This window comes from Papio anubis, chromosome 4 (genome assembly GCF_008728515.1).
Source record: "Papio anubis isolate 15944 chromosome 4, Panubis1.0, whole genome shotgun sequence".
Classification (NCBI taxonomy): Eukaryota; Metazoa; Chordata; class Mammalia; order Primates; family Cercopithecidae; genus Papio; species Papio anubis.
In genome coordinates, this window is record NC_044979.1 from 147,602,254 (window position 1) to 147,623,323 (window position 21,070).

Sequence of the window (21,070 nt, forward strand, 5' to 3'; positions counted from 1 at the left end):
AGTCCCGAGAGGAGCTGGGAGCCAGCACCGTCCCTGCCCCAGCTTTGCCGCCTGGCCCGGCCAATCCTTGGCGCTGAGCTTGGTGTGCTGGACCCGATCGGGGCGCCCCTGCCTTCCAGGTACCAGCCTCCGAACCTCGCTATCTCCACCCTCTACTGGAAGGCCTGGCCCCTCCTGCTGGTCGTCGCGGCATTCAACCCAGAGAACATCGGTGAGCCCCTGCTGGCCGCCGCGGGCACACGCATGGCCCTGCTGGTCCTTCTTTTGGGGCAGTTTGTCTGTTGGGACTTGGGATGAACCCAGCTGGGGACGAGAGGAGGAGCTGGGAGAGGGTGGGATCACACGCCTGATGCCCAGGGGAGCCTGGCCAGCCCCACACCCTCCGGTTCCCTAGGCCTGGCTGCGTGGGAGGAGTACCCGACCCTGAAGATGCTCATGGAGATGGTGATGACCAAGTGAGTCCACACGTCCCCTCGGTGGGCCCAGGGCGGGGAGCAGGGCCTGAAGTGAGTCCTCTCGTCCCCTCGGGGAGCCTGGGGCGGGGAGCAGGTATCGTGGGGACCAGGTGTGTGTCGTTGGGATCAGGTGTGTGTGTGGCTGTTGTGCTGTGGGGAGTGGGCGTGTGTCTGCCTGTGGTTTTGTGGGGACTGGGCGTGTGTCTGCCTGTGGTTTTGGGGAGACCGGGCGTGTGTGTGCCCGTGGTTTTGGGGTGACCGGGCGTGCATCTGCCTGTGGTTTTGTGGGGACCGGGTATGTGTGTGCCCGTGGTTTTGGGGTGACCGGGCGTGTGTCTGCCCGTGGCTTGGGGGGGGGACCAGGCGTGTGTCTGCCCGTGGCTTTGCGGGGACCAGGCATGTGTCTGCCCGTGGCTTTGGGGTGACCGGGCATGTGTCTGCCTGTGCGTTGTGGGGAGTGGGCGTGTGTGTGTCCTGAGGTGGGAGGCACAACTGCTTCCCCCACCTCTGAAGGAGCAGATTGACTTTGGGGCCTTGGGGTCAGAGCTCAGATTAGAGCAGCCATGGGGAGTTGGGTATAGGAACACGCCAAAGCCATATGTGCCTCTGAAGGCAGAGAGTCCCTGCCCTGCAGGTCAGTCCTTGGATGGGTGGGCGGAGCCTGCGTGGCTGTCATACTGGGCTGTGCTCCCGGCGTGGGTGGCGTGGGCGGGAGGCGGCCCGGGAGGAGGCTGGGTTCTGATGCTGCGGCCTTGGCTCTGGTAAGGGCGGCATGCTGCCCGTGGAGGACGAGGCCGTGGCTGGACCGCACCTCGGGGCAGCGCCATGGCTTCTCGCCGTGCTCTGACAGCTCTATGGATGCTCCCGGGCGCCCTGTGCTCCTGACTCCTGTGCAGCAGGCAGCAGCGGCCACAGGGGTTTTGACCCTTCTTAACCCTGAGCGTGGTCCGCTGGGAGTGAGCCTTTCGTGGGGGACAGGGTGACACACTCCTCTCTCTGGCCCTAGCAACTACTCCTACCCGCCGTGCACCCTGACGGATGAGGAGACCCGGACGGAGATGATGAACCGTGAGCTGCAGACTGCCCAGCGGGAGAAGCAGGAGATCCTGGCCTTCGAGGGGCACCTGGCAGCCGCGTCTACCAAGCAGACCATCACTGAGAGCAGCAGCCTCCTCCTGTCGCAGCTCACCAGCCTGGACCCCCAGTATGCAGCCCACACAGCCCTGCCCCACGCCTGCCGTCAGGACCTATGGGTGGTTGGTGTGGGTGGGACAGAGGCTGAAGGAGCAGGCGGAACCGACTGCACTGTGGGAGATCCTAAAGGGCCTGTGGAGCCCCATCCCCATGTCCCTGGCTTACTGCTGTGGGGCCAGGCCTTGGGGACATCCCAGGTCAGGACGGGTCGCCTATCTCGGGCTGTCGGCTGCCCCTCGAAGCAAGGATGGGAGGAGAGGGTGTTCTGGGGGTGATCCGCTCAGGGCGTGCTGACACATCATATCCTCTGTGACCCTCAGAGGGCCCCCTCGGAGGCCTCCCCCTCACATCCTGGATCAAGTGAAAAGCCTCAACCAGTCCCTCCGCCTCGGGCACCTCCTGTGCCGCAGCCGAAACCCCGACTTCCTCCTCCACATCATCCAGCGGCAGGTGAGCTCAGAGGCTCCAGGAGGTAGAGATGGCAGTCTCGGGAGGCCCGGAGCCTTCCGGAGGCCTTGGTGGCCAGAAGCGGGCAGGACACACCTGGATGCCAGGCCCATGAGCTGGCTGCTGTGTGTTGCCCTTTCCGGCTCCAAGGTCGCCCGGGGGGCTGGCGGCAGGTGTTGGGCCCAGAAGGCGCTGAGCGGGGGCTGCTGTCACCTGCCCAGGCCTCCTCGCAGTCCATGCCCTGGCTGGCGGACCTGGTACAGTCCAGCGAGGGCTCCCTGGATGTGCTGCCCGTGCAGTGTCTGTGTGAGTTCCTGCTGCACGATGCTGTGGACGATGCTGCCTCCGGAGAGGAGGACGATGAGGGCGAGAGCAAGGAGCAGAAGGCCAAGAAGCGGCAGGTCAGGGTTGCCCACCCGCCTCTCACCCCGCACCCCTGTCAGGGCTGCCCACCCCTCAGCCCACTCGCCTCTCACCGCACACCCCTGTCAGGGCCACCCACCCCTTGGCCCACCCGCCCCACACCCCACATCCCATCTGCCTGTTCTGTCACTTGCACCCCTGAGAGCACCCTCCTCCCCACAGAGGCAGCAGAAGCAGCGGCAGCTGCTGGGCCGCCTGCAGGACCTGCTGTTGGGCCCGAAGGCTGATGAGCAGACAACGTGTGAGGTGCTGGACTACTTCCTGCGGCGCCTCGGCTCCTCCCAGGTGGCCTCCCGTGTGCTGGCCATGAAGGTGAGGTGGTGGGCGGGTCTTCCTGCGCACGTTCTTCATGTTTAAAATGAGTAGGCTGGGGACCAGGCATGGTGGCTCAGGCCTGTAATCCCAGCACTTTGGGAGGCCAAGGTGGGAGCATCCTTGAGTCCAGGAGTTTGAGACCAGCCTGGGCAACACAGGGAGACCCCATCTCTACAAAAAATGAAAAAATTAGCTGGGTGTGGTAGTGTGTGCCTGTGTTCCCAGCTACCCTGGAAGCCGAGGCAGTAGGATCACTTGAGCCCAGGAGTGTGAGACCAGGCTGGGCAACACAGTGAGACCCATCTCTACAAAAAATAAAAGATGAAAAAAATTATCTGGGTGTGGCGGCATGCACCCGTGGTCCCAGCCATTGGGAGGCTAAGATGGGAGAATCACTTGAGCCCAGGAGGTTGAGGCTGCAATGAGCTGTGATCACACCACTGCACTCCAGCCTGGGCAACAGAATGAGACCCTGTCTTAAAAAGTGAAAGTAAAAATAAAATGAGTGTTCAGTTCACCCCGACTGTATTTTTAAGTTCCTTGCCCGCGTAGGAGGGATGCGCTGGTGAAACATGAAGGCAGACCCCGCCACCTGCCTATTGTTCCTTTGCTGCTGGGGACGGGAGGGTCCAGAGTGGCTTCACGAACGTGAACAGAAGCGTTTAACAGAAAGAGCTCAGTCTCATTTTTCCCTTTTCCCTGTGGCCTCCCCTGGGAAGCAAGCGCCACATTCTCCTCGGGGCTCTGAGGGCACTGCCGTGTGCTCCCGGGGCCGGGCTGAGACCCTGCCCGCACTGCTGAAGCCAGCCCAGCTCACGCGTATCTGCCACAGGGTTTGTCGCTCGTGCTTTCGGAGGGCAGCCTGCGGGACGGGGAGGAGAAGGAGCCCCCCATGGAGGAGGATGTGGGGGACACAGATGTGCTGCAGGGCTACCAGTGGCTGCTGCGGGACCTGCCCCGCCTGCCTCTCTTCGACAGCGTCAGGAGCACCACAGCCCTGGCCCTGCAGCAGGTGAGGGCGCTGACCAGGGCCGCGGTGGGCGGGGATGAGAGGGCCACAGCCCTGCCCCGGTGCTGCTCAGACCACCCTCCCCTCCAGGCAATCCATATGGAGACCGACCCCCAGACCATCAGCGCCTACCTGATCTACCTGTCCCAGCACACGCCTGTGGAGGAGCAGGCCCAGCACAGCGACCTGGCCCTGGTGAGGCAGCAGAGCCAGCCAGCAGAGTGGCCCTGGGGAGGGGACGGGGGCAGCACAGAGACCCCGCCCTGGGGAGGGTATGGGGCCAGTGGTGCAGTGCCCTGGGCTGGCGGCTTCTTGGGCCTCAGGGAAGCATTGAGGGTGGGAGGGCTGTCACGGCTGCTGTGCTGGGGCCTCTGTGACCCTGTGGCCACCTGTGTCCCTTCCTTAGTCACCACTCACTCCCTGGAGCCTTTCTCCCTAGTCCCTGAGGGTGTGAAGTCACAGGGATGAGGGTGCCTTGTTCACAGCAGGGTGGAATCTGAGCCATCAGCCCTCTTCCCCACACCAGGAGGGTTTGGGCTGTGGGCCCAGGTCGCTGGGCACCTGCCCGCTGTCCTCAGCATCTCTGGCTTACATGTGTGGCGCTGACTCCTGTCTTCTCTCCTGGGTGCTGTCCTTCTCCGCTGGGCATCTTCCAACTTTGCACTGCTGTCCTCTGTCCCCAGCCTGCGCTGTGACCTAGTGAAAGTTCGTGGCCCGAGTCCTTGGGGAATGAGCGATGGGTGAACAGATGGTGGCTGCCGGGCAGAGGGCAGCAGTGTCTGCCTTCAGGGCCTGGTCATTGTCCTTGGCCGTGAGAGTCGTGTCCTCCCTCCCGCCTGGAGAGTCCGACCCAGCTCTGGTCGTCTCCCCTGGAGGCCTGTGGCAGAGTGAGGGTCTGCGGTGCTGGTGCTGGTGCCGTGGGCTCTGCCTAAGATGCCAGTGAGGACGTGCCTGCGATAAGGCCGCCCCAGCTGGCCGGAGAGCCGAGCTGTCTTGGAGCCTCTGACACCCCCCTGTCCACACACCAGGACGTGGCCCGGCTGGTCGTGGAGCGCTCCACCATCATGTCCCACCTCTTCTCCAAGCTCTCCCCGAGTGCCGCGTCGGACGCCGTGCTGAGCGCTCTGCTGTCCATCTTCTCACGCTACGTGAGGCGCATGCGGCAGAGCAAGGAGGGCGAGGAGGTCTACAGCTGGGTGAGGCCGCGCAGCGCGCTCGGTGCCGACTTGGTGCCCTTGGCGCTGGCCCAGGGTCCCCGAACCTCACGGCCCTGACTCCGCCTCCTTTCCCGCAGTCGGAGTCTCAGGACCAGGTCTTCCTGCGCTGGAGCAGCGGGGAGACGGCCACCATGCACATCCTCGTGGTCCACGCCATGGTCATCCTGCTGACGCTGGGCCCGCCGCGAGGTGAGCCGCCACGGGCGCTGAGAGGGCAGCTTTGTGCCAGGCGGGCCATGGCCCTGACCACACCCAGCGGCTTCCGCGTCCTTGCCTTGCTTCTGGGTGGGAAGCCCTCCGGCCCTTTCACCCTGTGTCCTAGCTTCTCTCCTAAAGAGGAGGCTGCAGTCCATTCCGCGTGTCTCTGAGCACTTGGTGGACACGTGGGAGATCCCCGCGTGGTGTGTCCTCCCAGCCTGGAGAGCCCTGAGCTGGAGGGCCTGGTGTAGCCTGCAGTCAGAGTCCTCACTGCCCCAGCCTATCTGTGTAGGCCTGCGGTGCCTGGGAGGCGGCAAACTCAGGGTTTCACTGTGTGGAGGTGCGACATGAGGCTGCCAGGCAAGCGGGTCCTCTCCCCAGGGCCCGGGCATGTGACCCTGAGGACGCTCTGGCCAGCGCAGTGTTGGGAATCCGGCGCCCACCCAGCCATGCCCTCTGTGGCTGCAGCCTTCCACTTTGTTCTTGGCTGACACCAGGAACTGCTCCCACGTTCACCCCATTGTGTCTGCCAGTGGGGGAAGGGGGCGGAACCCCCTTGCTGGGGTTTGGGTGGACGTGAGCGGGCTGTGCCAGGGTGGTGAACCCGCTTGCAGAGGTCGGGTGGATGTGGGCAGGCTGTGCCAGGGTGGTGAACCCCCTTGCAGAGGTCAGGTGGATGTGGGCGAGCTGTGCCAGGGAGGTGAGCCCTACTGGGAGGCAGATGCAGTCACAGGTGTCACCCTTGGGAAGGGCAGCAGGGGAAGCTGGCCCCGTGTGGCCCTGGGTCTGTGGGGTTTCCCATTGGCTTTGTGGAGCCAGAGAGCTGGATGGGACCTGGTTCAGCCAAGCAAAGCCTCGAGGGCAGGGGCTGGACAGGGACACGCACATGTCCGCTTGGCCAAGACAAAATGGCGGTGATACTGCTTGCCGTCCTGCAGTGTCTGTGAGGATCAAATGCGTGCACCTACACAGAGCATCCGTGAATAGCAAGTACTCTAGCACGGGAGCCCCGTGCTCCTCCCAAGCCTCAGTTTCCCCCTTGGGAGAGGAGGTGCCTCTAGCCTTGGCACCAGCTGTGCTTGGGGCTGGGCTCCCGGCGGGTCTGAAGGCTGCTCACCCATTGTCCTTCCTGAAGCCGACGACAGCGAGTTCCAGGCACTGCTGGACATCTGGTTTCCAGAGGAGAAGCCGCTGCCCACCGCCTTCCTGGTGGACACGTCGGAGGAGGCGCTGCTGCTTCCCGACTGGCTGAAGCTGCGCATGATCCGTTCTGAGGTGCTCCGTCTGGTGGATGCCGGTACGGCCCAGGCTGGGCTTGAGTGGTGGGGGCTGCTGACTCGGGGGTCCCGGACCTCTCACCTGCTCCTCGGCTCTGAGGTGCTCCACCTCATGGACGCCGGTACGGCCCAGGCTGGGCTGGGGGGCAGACCGCTGACTCGGGGGTCCCGGGCCTCTCACCTGCTCCTCCGCTCTGAGGTGCTCTGCCTGGTGGACGCCGGTACGGCCCAGGCTGGGCTCGGGGCGGGCTGCTGACTCGGGTCCCGGGCCCCTCACCTGCTCCTCCGCTCTGAGGTGTTTGGCCTGGTGGATGCTGGTACGACCCAGGCTGGGCTCGGGCGGGGGCTGCTGACTTGGGGGGGTCCCAGGCCCCTCACCTGCTCCTCGTGGGCCTGGACAGTCTCCAGCCGTGGCAGAGGAGAAGACTGGCCAGGTGGCCTCAGGGGATCCTGCAGATCATATGTCCTGGCCACAGCAAGCTGTGCTGGCCCCTGGGAGGAGACCTAGGGCAGCCTGTGCTGGCCCCGTCTGGAAGGGTCTTACTGTCAGGCTCAGGGACCTAGAGTGAGAAACGGGGCCTGGACGGAAAGATGAGAAAGTGGTCTGGGGTTGGAGGGGAGGAGGGGAAGTGGTGGGGCCTCTGGGTTGGTTCCTGAAGGATTTGGGGGTTGAAGCTGCAGCCGGGGACCCCAGCAGGGGATGAGCGTGGGGCCTGGGCCCACGTTTGTCAGTAGGGCTGGTGCCTGGTCAGTGAGGAGACATGGGGGGCAGCTTGGTGAGTAAGTGGGGCTGGCTCAGGAAGCCCCTGACTGCCAAGGGGTCTAGGCTATTGTGTGCCCGCGGGAGCCGTCGATGGCTTCAGGGTAAGAGCACCATCCTGAGCATTGAGAGGAGATAGTCACGGCGCCCTGTGTGCAGTTCGGGAGGTGTACTGCGCCGTGCCACCATAGGCCCTCTGGTGCGTCCACCCACCCCCAGGGATGGGGCCCACACAGCTGCCATCCAGGGCGCAAGGTGGTCCTGAACTGCTGTCCCCTTGTGCGGCCCCAGGTCTCGCGTGGGGCTGCAGAGTGTGCACCGCTGGGGGTCTTGGGTGGGGTCACTGAGCACGTGTGGCCCAGGGTCTCGGGTGGGTGGGGTCACTGCACACAGGCAGCCCCAGGTCTCGGGTGGGGTCCCAAGTGCCTGTTGCCCGGGTCTCAGGTGGCATTACAGAGCACGTGCACTCTCAGCCCTGCAGGACCTGGAGCCGCAGCAGCTGCTGCTGTTTGTGCAGTCCTTTGGCATCCCTGTGTCCAGCATGAGCAAACTCCTCCAGTTCCTGGACCAGGCGGTGGCCCACGACCCCCAGACACTGGAGCAGAACATCATGGACAAAAGTAAGACGCCAGGGACCTGCGGAGTGGGCCACACACGCTGACCGAGCCCCAGCCCAGCCAGGCTTTTGGGGCCTGGTTGTGAGCGGGTGGGTGATCCGAGGTCAGCTGGGTGTGGGTGGCACTCGAAGCCAGGCTTAGAGCTGTGGGCTAGCAAGGCTGGCACAGGCAGAAGGGAACCGAGGCCTGGGCCTGCTCCAACCCTGGGGCCAGACACCCTGTCGGGCCTGTTCTGAGGTTGGAGGGACTGTTGGGGCCTCGATGCTCACTGAGCCTGCCCAGCTTCTGAAGTCCTTGGGAAGTGTTGGAGACCGTGGGGGTGTCCCCAACTCTGGTGTCTGTAGAGAGGGGAGGACCTGCCCCTGACCCCTGGCCGCGCCCAGGCGTGACCCTGCTGCTGTTTGCAGATTACATGGCCCACCTGGTGGAGGTCCAGCATGAGCGAGGCGCCTCCGGAGGCCAGACTTTCCACTCCCTGCTCACGGCCTCCCTGCCGCCCCGCCGAGGTACTGGGGAGGGACGGGGCCCACACAGAGACCCAGCCTGGGGAGGGAGATGGGACCTGCGTAACCACACAGTGCAGTGCACACTTGCTGATGTCACCTGAGAGGGGCCCCCACAGAGGCTCTCGGCCGGTCTTTGGTCAGCGTTTGCCTCTGGCCAGCATGTGGGTTCTCGTTGAGTCTGAGATCCCTGTGGTCCTGAGCGAGACCTGGGGTCCTTGGGGAGCATGGAGCCCAGGTCTGAGCTCTTCCTCCTGGGTGACGGTCCCCAGGCAGGGCTGACCGTGGCTTGCACAGTTTCTGTCGCTGGAAGCCAGTCAGGAAGTGTCCAGCCGCTGATGGTTCTCCTGTCTCTGCAGACAGCACAGAGGCACCCAAACCAAAGAGCAGCCCGGAGCAGCCCACAGGCCAGGGCCGGATTCGGGCGGGGACCCAGCTCCGGGTGCTGGGCCCTGAGGACGACCTGGCTGGCATGTTCCTCCAGGTAGCGATGCTGCTGCGCGTGGGTCTCTACCTGCAGCCCCTCTTCCTGTGTACAGCCTCCCCTGCCGCCTCACATGCACAGCGGCCTTGACATGCGTGACCGCCTGACCCTGGCACATTGCTTTCACGTAACACTCCCATGCCCTCAGATGGAGGCTTAGGCCAGCACTGGGGAAGGGGGTCACCCTGCCTCCTCCCTGCCGTCCTTGCACGCCCCTCTGCACGGGGCATCCAGTTTGATATATGCAGAAGCCAAAGTTGCAGGTCTCACCCGAGGTCTGGCTGTTGGAGCCGGGGATCCTGCAGGCCTCACCACCTCCTGATGGGGAGCCTGGTGGGCCCTGGGCAGGCTCTGGACACCTTCGTCCTCTGGGGCAGCTCCTGGGTGTTGGGGTCCCTCACTGCTCCCCATCACAGGTCTCAAGGGCCCTGGGCCCCTCAGGCCACAAGGCGGGGGCCACAAATGAACAAGGAGTTGATGGGATGCAGTTCTGGCATGAAGCTGCACCCACCGGGCACTCAGCCTCTCTGCTGTGCTCCTCTTCCTCCGCTTCCTCCTGACACCGGCCTGCCCTGTTCCAGATCTTCCCGCTCAGCCCGGACCCTCGGTGGCAGAGCTCCAGTCCCCGCCCCGTGGCCCTCGCGCTGCAGCAGGCCCTGGGCCAGGAGCTGGCCCGCGTCATCCAGGGCAACCCTGAGGTGCCGGGCGTCACGGTGCGTGTCCTGCAGGCCCTCGCCACCCTGCTCAGCTCCCCACACGGCGGCGCCCTGGTGATGTCCATGCACCGCAGCCACTTCCTGGCCTGCCCGCTGATGCGCCAGCTCTGCCAGTACCAGGTGCCCGGGTGTGGGCCTCGGGTGGGAGGAGGAAGGAAGGCAGTGAGGACTCTGCCTTCCGCAGGACGGCCTGGGTGTCGTGACTGCTCCTGTGTGGGTCTTGGGTCTCGGTTTCTAAGCAAAAAAGGACAGTGCCCCAGGGAGCGGCGGCAGGGTCCCCTTTCTTCAGTGAACATTCCCCCGGACGGGAGGTGGGGCAGTGCGGCGTCCGCCTGTTCGCGCCCCACCACCCAGGCGCGGCGCCCCTGCCTTGCTTTCCCCGTCTGCTGGTGCCTGGGACTGTGTTTTACTTGTGTGTGTGTTTATTTTTTCCCTTGAACCACATGGGAGCCCTCACCAACTGGGGGTTTTGAAAGGGTCTCTGCGAGGTCATCTGGGCCTGTGCAGGGGAGGCACCGTTTCAGGCAGGAGGTGGGATGAGGTTGGCTCAGGCCCCAGGTGCCGGTCGCGGCAGGTGTCAGCAGCCTCACAGCCCCGGTCTGGGCCTTGGGTGCCGGGTCCTTGTGTGTCATCTGCCAGGGTAGCCACATGCCACTTTGTCCCCGCAGCGCTGTGTGCCGCAGGACACTGGCTTCTCCTCACTCTTCCTGAAGGTGCTCCTGCAGATGCTGCAGTGGTTGGACAGCCCTGGTGTGGAGGGCGGGCCCCTGCGGGCACAGCTCAGGATGCTTGCTGGCCAGGCCTCGGCCGGGCGCAGGCTCAGCGATGGTGAGGACCGTGCCAGACTGGCAGACAGCTGGGGGGCACTGGATGGGGGCTCACACAGAGTGGCCAAGCTGCCTGGCACCCCGAGGCCCGGGGAGTGGCTTGTGGGGGGCGTGCCCACGTGGACCCAGGGGAGCTCTTCTACCATGGGGCCTCCCTGGACGGGGCGTACCAATAGGGGTGAGGGCGGAGCCACAGGGCACTCACACAGACCTCCCACAGTGCGAGGGGGGCTCCTGCGCCTGGCCGATGCCCTGGCCTTCCGTCAGGACCTGGAGGTGGTTAGCTCCACTGTGCGTGCCGTCGTCGCCACCCTGAGGTCTGGGGAGCAGTGCAGCGTGGAGCCCGAGCTGATCAGCAAAGGTGCCTTCCTGGCCCAGTCCCCTCGGGCCGCTGGGGCCTTGGGAAGACCCAAGCCTGCGGCTGCTTCTTGCTGCCTAGTGGGGGACGGACAGTGGCTGCTCAGCACTGTCCTCAGAAAGTGCCCACAGAGGTTCCCTCTCAGATGGCCGAGGGCGGAGCCTCTTGAGAATGAGTTGGAGTTTCCTCCTTGGGGGGCCCCCCGATCACTGCTGCACCCAGCAAAGTGAGCCCCGGCCCCGGCTGCACTCTCTGGCCCTGGCTGGGCTCTCCTGTTGTGTTCTACACACGGTCACCCCCACATCCCACCCTGGCTAGCCCACACCCACTCGGCAGCCCCCCCGACCTGGGCGTGACCCACATGTTTATCTGTCCCTTGCACAGTCCTCCAGGGGCTGATGGAGGTGAGGTCCCCCCACCTGGAGGAGCTGCTGACTGCGCTCTTCTCTGCCACTGCGGACGCCGCCTCCCCGTTTCCGGGCTGTAAGCCCGTGGTGGTGGTGAGCTCCCTGCTGCTGCAGGAGGAGGAGCCCCTGGCTGCGGGGAAGCCGGATGCGGATGGCGGCGGGTGAGCTGGGGTGCTGCACACGGCCGGGGCAGGCGGGCAGGCGGCACCAGCTCCTCCCTGAGCCACCTTCTCCCTGCAGCCTGGAGGCCGTGCGGCTGGGGCCCTCGTCAGGCCTCCTGGTGGACTGGCTGGAGATGCTGGACCCCGAGGTGGTCAGCAGCTGTCCCGACCTGCAGCACAGGCTGCTCTTCTCCCGGAGGAAGGTGGGTGGCATCCAGCTTCAGCACGGGGACTCACCTGGGGTCTAGGGCTCTTCCTGACCTGCAGTGCAGCAGCCTTGGCCTGGGCGAGCCTTGCAGGGGCCCCAGTAGCCCCCCCCACTCTCAGGCCATGTCCTGTAGCAACCCAGAGGAAGGGCAGGGTCCCCTGTTGGCCCCAGCAGAGCCCAGGCCAGGGTCACAGTCGCCTGTGGACCAGCCAGATGTGGGGACGGGGCGGGTGGACGGGGTAGGGTTGGCCACGCCAAACCATGTAGATTGTGTAGGGGCCTCCGTCTTCCCAAAGGGAATGGGGCTGTGGCCAGGAGAAGGGAGGGCAGGTGCTGGGCTCCCCAGGTGCCCCGCAGGGGAGGGATGGCCTCACCAGAGAGGCTGCACGGAGCCCTGGGCACCTCCACTCTGGCATGGCTCCCATGGGAAGAGGTGGGGAGATGCTGCACAGCCACCAGGAGGGGCCCTCCAGCACCACATGATGGGGCCGGTGTCACCGGCAGCACCCCAGGCCTCGGCTCTCTGAGCGGCTCATTGGGGAAACCATCAGCTGACCTCAGCAGAGCCTGCCATTGGCCCCGGTGAGGCTATCTGGGCTTCTTTCTCCCTCCCCAGGGCAAAGGTCAGGCCCAGGTGCCCTCGTTCCGCCCCTACCTCCTGACCCTCTTCACACATCAGTCCAACTGGCCCACGCTGCACCAGTGCATCCGAGTCCTGCTGGGCAAGAGCCGGGAGCAGAGGTGGGCGCCTCCCTGTCCCCGACCCGGGCCACGTGCACACTGGCCTTTGCCAGAACTCTCCCAGCGCCGGCTCTGACTGGTATCTCCCGTGCTGAGACGAGACACCTCATGCTCAGTGGAACCCGTGCCTCCCCACAGGTTCGACCCCTCCGCCTCTCTGGACTTCCTCTGGGCCTGCATCCACGTTCCTCGCATCTGGCAGGGGCGGGACCAGCGCACCCCGCAGGCAGGTCTTGGGAGGGTGGCCCATCCGGGAGAGGGCATGGCGCTCCGGGACTGATGCAGATGCCTGTTACAGAAGCGGCGGGAGGAGCTAGTGCTGCGGGTGCAGGGCCCGGAGCTCATCAGCCTGGTGGAGCTGATCCTGGCCGAGGCGGAGACGCGGAGCCAGGACGGGGACGCGGCCGCCTGCAGCCTCATCCAGGCCCGGCTGCCCCTGCTGCTCAGCTGCTGCCGTGGGGACGATGAGGGTGTCAGGAAGGTGACGGAGCACCTGTCAGGCTGCATCCAGCAGTGGGGAGACAGGTGCTCAGGCCCCCTGGCCCCAGATGCTGCCTGGGAGTGAGCCCCATGGAGGGGGTCGAAGCCCAGCCCCGGGTGGTTCCCCATCACGCCTGGTCCCGTCCTCCCACCCCTGTCACTGGGGCCCCGTCCGCCTGGTGAGCCCTGCTCCATCTCTTCCAGTGTGCTGGGCAGGCGCTGCCGAGACCTCCTCCTGCAGCTCTACCTACAGCGGCCGGAGCTGCGGGTGCCCGTGCCTGAGGTCCTGCTGCACAGCGAAGGAGCTGCCAGCAGCAGCATCTGCAAGGTGAGGGCACCACTCTGCCGCTCCCTGCGCCGTCCCAGGTGCCCTGGCCGGGCAGGGAGGGAGGGCAGAGGCCCCAGTTTGTGTGGCCATCACCAGCTTCACCTCTTGTCCCTTCCTGGTCTGTGCTGCCCTGTGGCCCTGTGGGTTTGTCTGCATTGAGTTTTATACCGAGGGGGCCTGCAGGCGCTTCGCTCGCGGGGCGCCATCCTGCAGAGTCTGGAGAGTCGTGGTGTCATGGGCGCTGAGCAGCCTGCCATCGTGTGGATGGACCGTTGGTTTATCTGCTCACCTGTTGGTGGACGTGGAGTCACGTTCAGTTTGGGGCAGTGACAGCTGCTGGGGACTCGTGCATGGGTCTTGGTGGACGGCTGCGTCCGCTCCTCTCCAGTCACCCTGGGGGCAGGGCTGGGCCTCTCGTGCCCGCTTCCCCGCCGCTGGCTGGAACCCACAGCCTGTCTTCTGCTGGTACCACAGAGGGCAGCTGACTTTCTCTAATCATTTCTGCCTGTGATTTTTTTCAGTTATAAGTTGTTTTATATGTTGAAATCATACTTGATGTGCAGTTTTGCAGGGAGTTTTTGAGGCAGGGTGTCTGCTGCCAAGGCTGGAGTGCAGCGGCACCATCATAGCTCACCGCAGCCTCAACCTCCCGTGCTCAAGTGATCCTCCCACCTCAGCCTCCCGAGTAGCTGGGACCACAGGCATGTGCCACCACACCCAGTTAATTTTTTTTTTTTTGAGACGGGAGTCTCTCTCTGTCGCCCAGGCTGGAGTGCAGTGGCCGGATCTCAGCTTACTGCAAGCTCCGCCTCCCGGGTTTACGCCATTCTCCTGCTTCAGCCTCCCGAGTAGCTGGGACTACAGGCGCCCACCACCTCGCCCGGCTAGTTTTTTTGTATTTTTTATTAGAGACGGGGTTTCACTGTGTTAGCCAGGATGGTCTCGATCTCCTGACCTCGTGATCCACCCGTCTCGGCCTCCCAAAGTGCTGGGATTACAGGCGTGAGCCACTGCGCCCGGCCATCTTTTTGTGTTTTTAAAAACAGAGACGGGGTCTCGCCATGTTGCCCAGGCTGGTCTGAACTCGTGGGCTCTGGTGATCTTCCTGCCTCGGCCTCACAGAGTGCTGGGATGACGTGCATGAGCCACCGCACCCGCCTGGCCGATGTGCAGTTTTGGCTTGTTTCCCGCTTTGTATCATTTGGTGTTGAGCTTTGGTTTTATTCTGTGTGGGGTTTTCCCAGAGGCTGGCTGTGGCCTACCTGCCCTCCTGAGGTGCTCATGGAAGCCTTAAGGAGCCAGTTCCTCTGCTCATGGCATGCCATGCGGTGGATCGCGGCCACAGCTGGCGGCCAGGCTGAGTGTGGGCGGGCAAGTGAGGGGAGCCAGCGGCCCCAGCCTCAGAGGGCCCCTCCCTGCAGCTGGATGGACTCATCCACCGCTTCATCACGCTCCTGGCGGACACCAGCGACTCCCGGGCGTCGGAGAACCGAGGGGCGGACGCCAGCATGGCCTGCCGGAAGCTGGCAGTGGCGCACCCACTACTGCTGCTCAGGTGCTGCCTCAGAAGCGCTGCCCTCACCAGACGCTGGTTTAACCAGGGCTCTGCGGCTCTCCAGCCTGGGCAACAAGAGCGAAACTCCATTTCAAACAAAAAACAAAAAGCATGTTTCCCATGGGCTGAGGTTGACGGAGGGAAGTCAGAGCCCTGAGCTGGGCCTCAGGTGGGAGGAGCTGGGTGGGCCCCAGAGAGGGGCAATGTCATCCCCACCTCCTCGGGGGGGGAGTGGTGTGGGAGTCGGAGTGGGCAGCCCAGGGTCTGGCTCCCGGGGCAGTCAGTGGGGCCTTCCTCGGGACATGTGCCACGTGAGCCGGCTGGCCGGGGCTGACTGGGCCCTCACTGCGCCCGCAGGCACCTGCCCATGATCGCGGCGCTCCTGCACGGCCGTACCCACCTCAACTTCCAGGAGTTCCGGCAGCAGAACCACCTGAGCTGCTTCCTGCACGTGCTGGGCCTGCTGGAGCTGCTGCAGCCGCACGTGTTCCGCAGCGAGCACCAGGGGGCGCTGTGGGACTGCCTGCTGTCCTTCATCCGCCTGCTGCTGGTGTGTGCTCCCGCTGCCTGCCCCCGTGCTCCCTTCCACTCCCTCTGCCCTGGCCCAGGCCTGCCGCCTCCACCCGGGGAGGGACTGGGAGGACCCCTGCAACCAAGGCCCAGGCCAGGCCACCTGCCCTGGGGACCAGCTCCCACCCTGGGAAGCCCCTGCCTGCTGCCCCTCGTGTGCCTGGGGGTCCCACGTCCTGCAGAAGCCCAGCCCAGACCCTCCGTGCTGCTCTCTGCGTGTCGCTTGTGCCACCTCGAGCCCCTCATCGATCTGGGCATGTGCCCCAGACGGCTGTGTCCACACCCTGACAGGCCACGCTGGCCACCCTCGGGCCCGTGACGCCACAGTGATTGGCAGAGGGGGCTCATTGGCTGGGGGCTCGTTGGCTGTGGAGTCCGTGCCCTGAGGCTCTGGGAGCAGATGGGAGCACAGGCTGTGTTTTGGCCCAGCGGGGCAGAGCAGCTCGAGGGTGCCGCTTTTGCTTTGCAGAATTATAGGAAGTCCTCCCGCCACCTAGCTGCCTTCATCAACAAGTTTGTGCAGTTCATCCATAAGTACATCACCTACAATGCCGCGGCAGCCGTTTCCTTCCTTCAGAAGCACGCTGACCCGCTCCAGTGAGTGCCACGGGCTGCAGGGAAGCCTCGGGCCTCTGGCCAGGTCCAGCAGTGTCTGGAGGGTGTTCCCGGGGAGGCTGGGTCATGTCAGATCTGCGGCTCCTGAGGCAGGAGAGGGCTGCTGTGCGTGGTGCTCATCCCAGGGGGCAGAGGCCGCTCCACCCTGCGTCGGAGCTGTCCACACCCACCCCTGCAGCTCTCTGTCCTGTTCCACGCACACATGGCCTCCCCGCCTGGGCCTCCCCTGACCCAGCCTTCCGCCCGCCAGCGTCTTCCTCCCAGGTGAAAGCATCTTCTCTCCCTAGCGACCTGTCCTTCGACAACAGTGACCTGGTGATGCTGAAATCCCTCCTTGCAGGGCTCAGTCTGCCCAGCAGGGACGACAGGACCGACCGAGGCCTGGACGAAGAGGGCGACGGTGAGTGGGGCTGGCAGGGGCTGCTGGAAGCAGCTGCGGAACAGTCCTGGGGGCCTGGTTTTCCCGGCTGCACAGCCAGCCCTGGGCCGTCTGAGGCGTCCTGATGGGGTTTTGTGAGCCGGGACCTTGCTGACTGGCTGGCCCCTGGCCCACCTCACGGGGACGAAGTGCTGACTGGTGCCTGACAGAGCATCAGCACACCTGCCCGGCACATCGCCCCACCCGGCACATCACCTCCACCCCCAGCACGTCGCCCCCGCCCCCCGGCACCCCGGCACGTCGCCCCCACCCCCGGCGCGTCGCCCCCTCCCCCGGCACGTCACCCCCGCCCCCGGCACATCACCCCTACCCCTGCCACATCGCCTCCGCCCCTGGCACATTGACCCGCCCCCGGCACATTGCCACATCGCCTCCGCTCCTGGCACATCCACCACCCACCAGCGCTTGTTCCAGGTGTCCCTCCCCAGGAAGCCTCCCCTGGTCATACTGGGCAGGGCTCGTCATTGGCTTTTCACTCCCGTCCTTCCCTGCCTGAGGTGACACGGCACCGCAGCACGTCTCTCCTGTGCCGCCGGAAGAGTGCCAGGCCCGGGTCCCAAGGGGCCATCCTGCCTTGTGCCCAGTGGGTCATGGCCCACATTTCGAGAAACAGCAGGGAGAGACTCGCAGAGGTGCATGCGTCGGATCCAAAGGGGGCTCCCGGCTCCTGGCTCTACCCTGTTTGTGGAGCGCTGCTGTGTGCTGCCACCTTGGGAGCCTGGGCAGTGGCCACTGTGCTGTCGGGAGGGCAGGCCCTGGTGCTTCAGTGTGGCACGTCCTGCCGCTTCCGCCCTCCTGCAGCACTGCCACTGTCTTCCAGAGGAGAGCTCAGCTGGCTCCTTGCCCCTGGTCAGCGTCTCCCTCTTCACCCCTCTGACCGCTGCCGAGATGGCCCCCTACATGAAGCGGCTTTCCCGGGGCCAAACGGTGGAGGGTGAGTCGAGCCCTGCTTCACCCACTCGAGGTCGGCGCCCTGGGTCCCATGTGGCTGCAAGTAGCAACCAGCAGTTCTCCCGGCACTGACTGGGGCGTGAGCACAGCCCACACTGGGCTGTGGGTGGGTGGGCCGTTCCTCACGTTGGGGAGCACCCCAGAGAGGGCCTTAGAAACTCAGGGGCCCAGGGGAGCTGGAGGGTGCTGCTCTGCTTCAGAAACAGCAAAAGGCAGGGGAGCACCCTGAGGGGGTGGGAGTGTGGCAGGAAGAGGTCAGGCAGGTGGGCAGGACCAGCGGGTAGGCAGGACTGGTGGCCGCCTTCAGAGAAGAGCCAAGGCTGGGTGGCCCAGGTAGAGTCGGGCCGTGGGGCCACTTGATGCTAAGAGCACCTTGGATGTGGGGCTGCCGCAAGGGGTCAATCTCTTTCCTTGGAGACCACGAGTAGGGGCAGGGGCGGGCATTTGCGGAGCTTGGGGGCAGGGACGGGCATTTGCGGAGCTTGGGGGCAGGGGCGGGCATTTGCGGAGCTTGGGGGCTTCACTGCTGCGGGTATCACTGGGCTCATGCTTTCCCGTGATTTCTGTCCTGTGGTGCTCGGGGCCTTGCCCCCTCTGGGTGGCTGGCTGGGGTGGGGTGGGCAGAGGTCTGCTTGGGCCCTTCAGTTCCGGCCTGGCCCTTTCTCTGTGTTAGATCTGCTGGAGGTTCTGAGTGACATAGACGAGATGTCCCGGCGGAGACCCGAGATCCTGGGCTTCTTCTCGGTGAGCTGGATGGGGCTGAGGGAGAGCTGGGAGGAGCTGATCCCTTGGAGAACCTCAGCAGGGCCACTGCCCCCAACAGGGTGTGCTCGCCCTGAGCCCCAGGGAGTCCTCTGAGGCCAGGCTTCGGGTGGGGCCCCAGCCCAGGCATTCACAGTCGAGCTGCTGCCAGGGCAGGCCCACCTTTAGCCCTGGGCTGGGACTGGCTGATGGCGCATGCGTCCTGCCTTTTGGATAGGAGCCTAGGGTCCCTGCCATTGCCATCGGCCATCAAGAGACCAAGAGGTGAAGGGGCCTCGATGGGGGCTGGACCCCCCAGTCACACACCTCCCACCTTTCCCCCGGTCAGACCAACCTGCAGCGGCTGATGAGCTCGGCCGAGGAGTCTTGCCGCAACCTGGCCTTCAGCCTGGCCCTGCGCTCCATCCAGAACAGCCCCAGGTGAGACCACCGCCGGCCTCTGTCCGCCTCCACCGGGCCCTGCTAAACCAGGTCACTGCTTGACCCACCTGGTGGCCAGACCAGGCTTCCAGGCGGGTCAGCTCGCCCTGTTGGGTGGGGGTCTGGCGTGGGCACAGGGCGGAGGTGCCCACTGAAGTGCGTGGCTCTTTCAGCATCGCAGCTGACTTCCTGCCCACATTCATGTACTGCCTGGGCAGCCAGGACTTTGAGGTGGTGCAAACGGCCCTCAGGAACCTGCCTGAGTACACTCTTCTGTGCCAAGGTGAGGACAGGTCCCCCGTCTGGGGCCCTGGCAGCCCCCGGGGAGGCCGGAGGCGCGTCTCCTGAGAGCTGGCTCTTGCAAGTCCCGAGGTCTGGTCACTGCGGCCAGGGTGTTTGTGGTCAGCGTGACGTGCGGGGCCCCGTCTCGTCTCCCCCACAGAGCATGCGGCTGTGCTGCTGCACCGGGCCTTCCTGGTGGGCATGTACGGCCAGATGGACCCCAGCGCGCAGATCTCTGAGGCCCTGAGGATCTTGCATATGGAGGCCGTGATGTGAGCCTGTGGCAGCCGACCCCCTTCCAAGCCCCAGCTCGTCCCATCCCTGGGGATCCTCAAGGCGAAGCCCAGGGAGCGCCGCTATTGCTGGTCTCCGAGGAGGTGAGGGCGCTGTGCTCCGAGGCCAGGCAGGCCCAGGAATAATACTCCGAGCCCTGGGGTGGCTCTGGGCCGGCTGCTGGCATGAGGGGCCGTCCACTAAGCCCTCATTCACCTTCCGGGCCACAGCCCTGTGGCAGAGCGGTGGGCAGCGTGGCCCAGCGTGTGCAGGATCCCACCGGGCGTGGCCTGGGCTGGTTTTGAATGAAATGATCTGAACTCTCTGTGTCCTCTCTGGTGTCCCATGTCACCCTCTGGCCAGCTGGAGCCTCGAGGACCCTGGCCTTGGTTCCCCAGCCCTGCAGTGCAGGGAGTTGAGCAGGGTCCTGGGAGGTGGAAACCAAGGCCAGGCCAGGCCAGGCTCTCCCTTGGGCCAGCAGTTCCCGCAGGTGTCGAGGGTCAGGGGACGCTGCCTGCTTGGCTGCCCCCACCATCACGGTCTCCCCATCAGGTGCCGGCCCTGGGCCCTGCCTGGCCTCGAGTCCTCTGCTCACGGGGTCGGCCTCTGTTGAGTGAGTCCAGCCTTGTCAGGCTGTGTGGGGGACTGGCCCGGCAGACCGATCTCTCTCTCCTGCACTAAAAGGATCAACAAGGCCCTGAGAGCCTCAACTGTGGGTGTCCCCCTGTGGGAGCTGAGTGGGGGTCCCATTCCAGGAGAGTCCCAGTAGCCGGCGATGCTGCTCGTCCTGCCTTTCCCAGCACCCGCTCACAGGGGAGGGTCTGGGAGGGTCCTAGTGCATGCAGGGTGGAGCTTGGCGTGGGGCCCGTTTGCTGGCCCGGTTGGGGTTAGAGCTGCCCACCCCTCTGTCCTCACCGTAGTGGGGTCTTCCCAGCACACAGATGGGACCCGTGCTCTCCCGGTTCCCTATGAGTCCCCCCAGGTCAGCCCCGCCCCGGCCGCCCTCTGCCTGGGCCACTGTGGCTGAGAAGCTGACCCAGGCCCTCCTCCAAGCCTAGGTAGCACGAGGCCTCAAGGTTCATAGTGATGCCGTGGCCTTGGGGAATGCCCCACGACAGCACCCAGCAAGGGGGCAGCCGGGCTCCAGGCCCACAGCCTCCCAGCCCAGCCCAGCCCCTGGCCTGCGCGCCCACACCACCCGCCCAGGCCCCTGCGCCCTCCTGCCCACCCTCCCCGGACTCTTCCAGGCTGCACAGGTCCAGGGACCAGGTCCTGGGTGGGGTGAGCCAGTGCCGGGTCTAACACCAGACATGCCTGTCTGCAGCTGGCTCCTGTGGCTCCAGGGGACTGGGAGGCTGCTCTGGGAGTGACTTGGAGGCCTATGGGCCGCCGAGCAGCCTCCATCCCAGCTGTGCGGGGCCATCCTCCTCCACCCTTGCCCTTAGTGCCTTGCCTTCAGGCCCCTGGTGCCAGCACCTCTGCCCTGGGTCCGAGTGTGTGTTAGGATTAGGGACAGGGACAGCAGTGAGGAGCGCCCAGCACAAGCCTGGGTGTGGGATGAGGCCCTTTCTGCTCTGCTGCTGGCTCTCCTACCTCTGCACAGATAAGGGACAGGGCTGAGATTTGAGCCCTAGGGCCCTGGAGCCATGGGCTGCCCCGGGGTGGGACCTGGGAGGCCCAGAGGCCCTGGGGCTGGGCTGAGCGGAAGCAGGGCCTGAGGTTTGTGCAGCGGGAAGGGGCCCGGGAGGCTCAGCAGATGCAGGGCAGGGATTTGGATGCCTCCCCGGCCCCGGGGGTGGGGTGTGGATGTAGGGAGGCATCCTCATAGGGGGTGGGTGTGTGCAGGCTGTGCGGGCTCAGGGGTCAAGGTCAGGGCCCGTGTCCACCCGAGTCTTAGAGGACAGAAGCGTGTTACAGCTTGGTGGGGACATGACCCAGTCTCATCTGAGACTGAGGACGGCCCACCCAGCCCGCTGGCCCCCAGTGCCTGCTGTGTGTCCCACACCCAAACCCCAGCCTCCTGAGGGCCAGGCTCTCTCTCCCAGTCCTGGATGTGGGGCCTTTGCCAGTCCGCACCT

The 21,070-nt window shown here is 65.2% G+C and overlaps 1 protein-coding gene across 1 annotated transcript in view; it reads left to right on the top strand.

Annotated features, from left to right (window-relative positions):
* The window catches only part of INTS1 (integrator complex subunit 1), a 38,365-nt gene extending 19,048 nt beyond the window's left edge, over positions 1 to 19,317 (top strand). Inside the window, exons 18-49 of the mRNA XM_031665877.1 lie at positions 120 to 211; positions 395 to 455; positions 1,462 to 1,659; positions 1,970 to 2,099; positions 2,318 to 2,497; positions 2,682 to 2,831; positions 3,667 to 3,846; positions 3,934 to 4,038; positions 4,872 to 5,039; positions 5,138 to 5,249; positions 6,394 to 6,555; positions 7,769 to 7,915; positions 8,320 to 8,418; positions 8,775 to 8,899; positions 9,481 to 9,735; positions 10,284 to 10,443; positions 10,663 to 10,803; positions 11,185 to 11,368; positions 11,448 to 11,571; positions 12,193 to 12,317; positions 12,456 to 12,543; positions 12,616 to 12,842; positions 13,002 to 13,125; positions 14,547 to 14,680; positions 15,038 to 15,230; positions 15,720 to 15,847; positions 16,153 to 16,265; positions 17,125 to 17,238; positions 17,929 to 17,999; positions 18,346 to 18,437; positions 18,611 to 18,720; positions 18,880 to 19,317. Coding sequence (XP_031521737.1) covers positions 120 to 211; positions 395 to 455; positions 1,462 to 1,659; positions 1,970 to 2,099; positions 2,318 to 2,497; positions 2,682 to 2,831; positions 3,667 to 3,846; positions 3,934 to 4,038; positions 4,872 to 5,039; positions 5,138 to 5,249; positions 6,394 to 6,555; positions 7,769 to 7,915; positions 8,320 to 8,418; positions 8,775 to 8,899; positions 9,481 to 9,735; positions 10,284 to 10,443; positions 10,663 to 10,803; positions 11,185 to 11,368; positions 11,448 to 11,571; positions 12,193 to 12,317; positions 12,456 to 12,543; positions 12,616 to 12,842; positions 13,002 to 13,125; positions 14,547 to 14,680; positions 15,038 to 15,230; positions 15,720 to 15,847; positions 16,153 to 16,265; positions 17,125 to 17,238; positions 17,929 to 17,999; positions 18,346 to 18,437; positions 18,611 to 18,720; positions 18,880 to 18,995 — 4,408 coding nt within the window. The 3' untranslated portion in view covers positions 18,996 to 19,317. The remainder of the gene's footprint in view (positions 1 to 119; positions 212 to 394; positions 456 to 1,461; positions 1,660 to 1,969; positions 2,100 to 2,317; positions 2,498 to 2,681; positions 2,832 to 3,666; positions 3,847 to 3,933; positions 4,039 to 4,871; positions 5,040 to 5,137; positions 5,250 to 6,393; positions 6,556 to 7,768; positions 7,916 to 8,319; positions 8,419 to 8,774; positions 8,900 to 9,480; positions 9,736 to 10,283; positions 10,444 to 10,662; positions 10,804 to 11,184; positions 11,369 to 11,447; positions 11,572 to 12,192; positions 12,318 to 12,455; positions 12,544 to 12,615; positions 12,843 to 13,001; positions 13,126 to 14,546; positions 14,681 to 15,037; positions 15,231 to 15,719; positions 15,848 to 16,152; positions 16,266 to 17,124; positions 17,239 to 17,928; positions 18,000 to 18,345; positions 18,438 to 18,610; positions 18,721 to 18,879) is intronic.
* Positions 19,318 to 21,070: the final 1,753 nt, after the last annotated feature.